This window comes from Ornithodoros turicata, chromosome 3 (genome assembly GCF_037126465.1).
Source record: "Ornithodoros turicata isolate Travis chromosome 3, ASM3712646v1, whole genome shotgun sequence".
Taxonomy (NCBI): domain Eukaryota; kingdom Metazoa; phylum Arthropoda; class Arachnida; order Ixodida; family Argasidae; genus Ornithodoros; species Ornithodoros turicata.
Genome location: NC_088203.1, coordinates 102,432,543 through 102,437,773, shown reverse-complemented (window position 1 = coordinate 102,437,773; position 5,231 = coordinate 102,432,543). Strand labels below are relative to the sequence as shown.

At 42.5% G+C, this 5,231-nt stretch overlaps 1 protein-coding gene across 1 annotated transcript; it reads right to left on the bottom strand.

Annotated features, from left to right (window-relative positions):
- Positions 1-4,036: 4,036 nt before the first annotated feature.
- LOC135389021 (PCNA-associated factor-like) lies at positions 4,037-5,123 on the bottom strand. Its single transcript, XM_064618949.1, has 4 exons — positions 5,015-5,123; positions 4,785-4,874; positions 4,230-4,395; positions 4,037-4,130 (listed from the first exon to the last, which is right to left on the bottom strand). Exons 1-4 carry the CDS (start codon positions 5,046-5,048, stop codon positions 4,121-4,123), a joined length of 300 nt encoding a protein of 99 aa, XP_064475019.1. The 5' UTR covers positions 5,049-5,123; the 3' UTR covers positions 4,037-4,120.
- Positions 5,124-5,231: the final 108 nt, after the last annotated feature.

The following is a 5,231-nucleotide window of genomic DNA, read 5'->3' as shown; positions in this document are numbered from 1 at the left end:
CGCTTCAGCAGTGGGTCGTCTTGCCGCTGGGAATGGGAGGCACTCTGCGATTTAATGCCGTGGGTTTCTGGGCAGCTTGTCTGTAAGAGCCAAGAAAAGGGCAGTTGAGATTTGGGAAGTAGGGAAATCCTGTTGATGAAGAGCTGCCAAATCTTGAACGGAGTGTGGCAGAAAGAAACTTCTCAGCCAAAGAATGTACGACACGTGGTTGGTTGCAGTAAGGCATTATTTTATATTGATTCTGCATAGGAAGAAGGAACGTTTTAGCACAAGGCACTGCAAAGTCTCGTCTGTGGCCCCCGGCACAGAGGCACGGAAGTAATCTCTACGTGCATAACTGTGTTAGCCGCCCCCCTACTGTGGGTAAAATCGGTTAAATTAATGGATCGTGTTGTAGGACGATTCAGAATCCTTTGAAATGAAGCTTGTGTTTGATTCATTTAGTCCAATTATAGGGAAGAGCAGAAAGCACAATGTTTTGCACAAATTGACTGGTTCAAGTAGCAGGAGCACACCCTGTCACATCTTTGTCTTGGAGCAGACCGTGAAATGAGCTTGTTCATATTCTCGCAAAAATCAAACTTTGCAACCAGAATGTGCAAACAATTTTGTAAGACTATGTGGTTTGCACTTCAGGATTATTTTCTATGCTATCCGTAGCTCGTATAATGTTCACTAGCTTCAGAATGGTTAAACTCCGCAGAAAAGTGTCTTAGGTGTAAACTCACGTTCTCATCCTCTAGGATACCGCTTATCCCATGGTAAATACTAACCACTCCCAGCATCGTCCTGCTAGATTTCCCAATACTGGCTCAGTATGCATCAACAGTTTCCAATGCAGGCAACTTAATTGTTGGATCACTGTCACGTGCATAAAATCTTCAGTGCCCGATGGTGGCTGGTCGAAATATTCTTAGAGCACGAAGTTTTCAGGGAATTTTTTTTTCTAAATTCGGGGAGTAAAAACCGGGTAAATAAACATGCCCTAAATTCATGGAAATTCGGGTGTAAAAGCTTCCGGTAGGCTAAATTTGGGGAGAAACTGGGGCTAAGTTACTCAAACTAACTGAACTGGTTTGGTACAAATGGTGATGTAACTGAGTTTGCTACCAAACAAGTTAGTGTGAATTCCTACAGGTGTCTCAGTGAGGGCAATTTGCTGCGTAAAAATCGGGGGTTCCACCCTATAAACAGGGAACCTTCAATTCGGGGTGCAAATTCAGGGAAGAATCTCGTTAAACCCGAAATCTAAATATTCCAAACTTAGGTGTTTGTCCTTTCTGCTTTTCCCTAGAGATGCCCGTAAAGTAAATCTTGTGCCGACTTTTAGCCGCACTAGAACCATCGTACCAAGATGAGAAAAGTGCCTGACGACGTATATCTCGCCTGTCCAGACTGATTACGGCTTATGTGTGTCGCGGGACGAGCCAAGATGCTTTTCCAAAACTGTCTTAGAAATGTCTTTACGGTGCAAGCACTGGGTTTACCTTTCCATGTACAGGGAGTCGCAACAGACTGATTTTAAAAGGCTCTCTGCAAATGAAACCATGTTGTTAGCAGTTGTGTGCCACTGTTGTCTGTGTGTTTTTGTTGTTGTGCCACCTTGCCTCTGAAGCTCTTGTCTTTGTAGGGCCCAGTCTTTTTTTTTTTCTTCCTGGCTTTCTTTTCAGGCCAAAAGCAAAAACCACACAGTGCACCTTGCTGGCAACACCTTGGTCAGGTGCTTTACAACTTTCCAATTAGTAGCACCTTGGCCCTTACACCTACGAGTTAGCTAATTAATTAATTGGGCGCAATGAAATCCTGCCGACCACGATGCATGGCTGCACTGCATGGCTGCTAACAACATTCAGTTGGCTTCATGTTAGTTGAGACACCTTGCATATGCTCGAGAGCAAAGGATGCCTAGGCTTGAAAGAAGACTCTAGCTTTGCAATATGTACAGTCTTTATTTTTATTTTTTTTCCCACACCCATTTCAGTTTTGTCTGGTTGGATGGTAAGTGAGCGAAGTATGATGTAATATAAATGAAAGTTCATTTACCACCGGTTTGTTTACCTGACTGTTTGTGATACTTGGGATGCCTGGATGTTGTAATCCTGTCCATTTTTTTTTTTTTTAAAGAAAACTGTCTTTCCTGTTTTGTCTTTGTATTTATGTGCAATGGGAAGCGGGAGTTTGTAAAATGCTTTCTAGGAAAGGGCCAAGGTAGTCCTCCGTGTAGTGATCTCGAGCACAAGTCATTTGAGTCCAGGCATACCCAAATCGTTTTCGTATGAATGGAAATAAAATGAGGATTACAAATTACCAGCCAGCGTTGTCTAAGTGCAAAGATCGATTGTGGGAGCTAGGAGAACGTCGTGAGCTAGCTGGTTTGACATAGCTGTAACCCTTCTCAGAACCAGCAAATGGATGCGAGTATCTCATGTAGGTTCTAAATAGGGTTTCTGGTTTTCGGTGTTCACTGAAATCCACCGATAAACGTGTGCTGGTAAATTGTTTGTGCGGTGGGTGAAACTAATTATACGGCGATAGTTATCGGAATGAGCACTTCGAATTAGTTTAGCAAAATATCTGTCGATGAACATAGCTGCTACAGCTCTCAACTAATGGAGGGGAAGCTGAGCATTTTCCAAACTTATCATCATTGCAGCGTAAGGAGAAGTGTACGGTGTTGTCCGAGTCCCTTAACATGTGCCCGACAATTTACGACATCAAGTTCAGGCTTTCAGTTTGATCTGAAACAAAAATAGTAGGGCAAATAAAATAACGCATTTACTGCGCGAACGGGAAATTCCAGTTTCTTTCCTCAACAATTTCCGAGTCAGAATACTGACCTAGTGCCTTCACTAAAATGTTGCCACGGAAAAGTTGCACATTCTTGGAGAGCGAAGTAACTGCCACTTATTCACCGAAAATTTCTAAAAAAAAAAAAATGCACAGTAAACCGGAAACGCTAGTTTATAAAGGGGTGCAAGTCATGCATTTCAGAGTTTGAGCTCACTGGTGCATTCTTTACCAAGCTGAATACCTTACCATACCTTAATACAGATCAGTAGTTATTAGATCATGGTGCTGCACTGGTTGCATAGTTTTGAGGTCTGTCAAAGCTGCAGTTATGATATAGAAGCCTTCTGAAGAACCGTGGGTTTGGATGTAACTGATCGTGCGTTGGGGTGGGGGGAAGTTCCTTTCGTCGAGTTCCGATACACAAAGAATGCGAGCCTCCCTCTAATGAGAGAACAGTCATGTACATGCCGGTTTAACGTCAACAGCGTGTCCGTCTCCGCTCCCTTGTTGTTGCCTACAAATTATGTTTTGGCCGCATATTCGGAGACTGGTAGTGTTCGTCATAGCGAGGAGCAGTGCATTTATAGTAGTAAAAGCCACATTAAATGACTAACTGATTAAATGCTTCTTGTGGCACAGTTCTGCAAAATATCCACAGCGGATGACAGGAACTCAAAATTTCAATGACTGCTTCGTTCTCTACGTAGAAAAAAAAAAAAAAAAATGCTATGAAGACAACAAAATCATTGAACGCCAACACAAGGAACCACATCAATGTATGGCTCCTTTCATCATATCAAAGTCTAGCAAGATTTTGATTAAACGAAGCTACTCCGAAATGTCTTGCACCTCCCATTGTGACATCACAATCTGCATTGTACAAAGATCAAGAACTAAAACATGCATATTATGCAGCGAGTATCTTGAAAGTAACTGGTTACTTTTTGAACGTAACTTTTGTCTAGGAACTGCCTCATCCCTGGTAAGTAGTGCGGTTAGTACAGTATGATACAAGATTGGAATTTGGGGAGAAATTTGGTTTCATCCGAATTGGTCAAACTAATTTTGGAGGGAATAATTGAGAGTATTCAGGTTTATTCAGGTTTGGGAGTATTCAGGTCAGACCCTAGCTAGTCTGCAAACCAATGGTTGACGTGTACAGCAAGTGCCAGCTTCCTTTGGAGTAATATCTGCAGACTGGTCCAGTACATACTTTTACTGCAGCACATAATTGTGGACATTTGAAAAAGATAAAACCAGCTTTAATAAACAACACATGGCACAATAAGTCTGTACAAGGCACTCCAGTTAAAATTCCATCTTTCAACTGTCACTTCTCCCTGGAAAACAAAGGTTCATTTGTCTTTCACGTAACATCACTATCACACCACTTTTAGTGCAATCTGTGGTACGTGTAAATCCAAGCTGGGGAGACTTACGAAGAGGTGTCTCCGTCATCCTGTTGCTGCAATGAACTGGTGTCTTCCATGCTCTGGTTACTTTCCGATGTAGGCTTGGTCTTGATCAGAAATCCGCTAATTTCTTTCTGCCATGGCGGAGTTGGGCGAGGGCAGTAAGGGTTGCCCCCAGAGTATTTATCGGAGCCTAAATAAAGAGTTAATTGAACTGGTCAGATTACTATTTATGCGTTTGATTTCCTTGTCAAGTCTGTATACTTTCTAATTTTGCAAGTTTCTCAGATGAATCCGTAGAATTGACAACAGTAAGATAAACCTTAAAATTCCAAGAAGAGTCATTAACTCTTAGAACATGCTCGTTAACGCATGTTGCATGCATGGAAAGTTTGTGCTGGATAATGCAAAGCTATGGAGGACGGGCTTGGATTCCGCTTCGCATGCCGGTTACAGGTTACCCGTTGCCACACCCAAAACAGGAAAGTGGACGTCTTATTCTGTGTCTCGTTTTGAGGGTGCAGGCCGACCCCAAATGTCGGCTCTATGGATATTTCAAAGCTGTTTCGGGGCATGTCTTACCCGAGCCTTTCGCTCCTGCAGAACTTGAAGACGCTCCTCCACTAGCTCTGGCAATAGCTATACCTTTCCGGGAGGACTTTGCACCAATCGCTAAAATTGGAAATAGACCATGAAATCCCTGGAGGATTAAAAGCACAGGTATGGCTTATTCCTGCAACAGTACTTTGCATACCCAAAATTCTCACAAAGTTTTTACACATGCTGCTGCTGTTCCTAAGTGTTATGCTCACCTTTACAGGCACCGTCGGCTTTTGTTCGTACCATTTGGCTGGATACTTTGACCCACCACTGCTGACAACAAACTTCTCAGTCAGGAAACAATGCAAGATTTGGCGCGCAATTTTGCCTTTAATAAGCCCGCGCAAAATAAGGGGAGAGAAGAAAAGAGCGTGTACATACCATAAAGTGTTATTATAATATTTATCTTTACTTTTGTATTTTATTAAA

Excerpts from the sequence above, each read along its gene's own strand:
- LOC135389021 (XM_064618949.1), bottom strand. The coding sequence starts at position 5,048 with ATGGTACGAACAAAAGCCGACGGTGCCTGTAAAG. Across the intron at positions 4,875-5,014 it reads AGCCGACGGTGCCTGTAAAG|CGATTGGTGCAAAGTCCTCC; the intron begins GTGAGCATAACA and ends TTCCAATTTTAG. Across the intron at positions 4,396-4,784 it reads TGCAGGAGCGAAAGGCTCGG|GCTCCGATAAATACTCTGGG; the intron begins GTAAGACATGCC and ends CTCTTTATTTAG.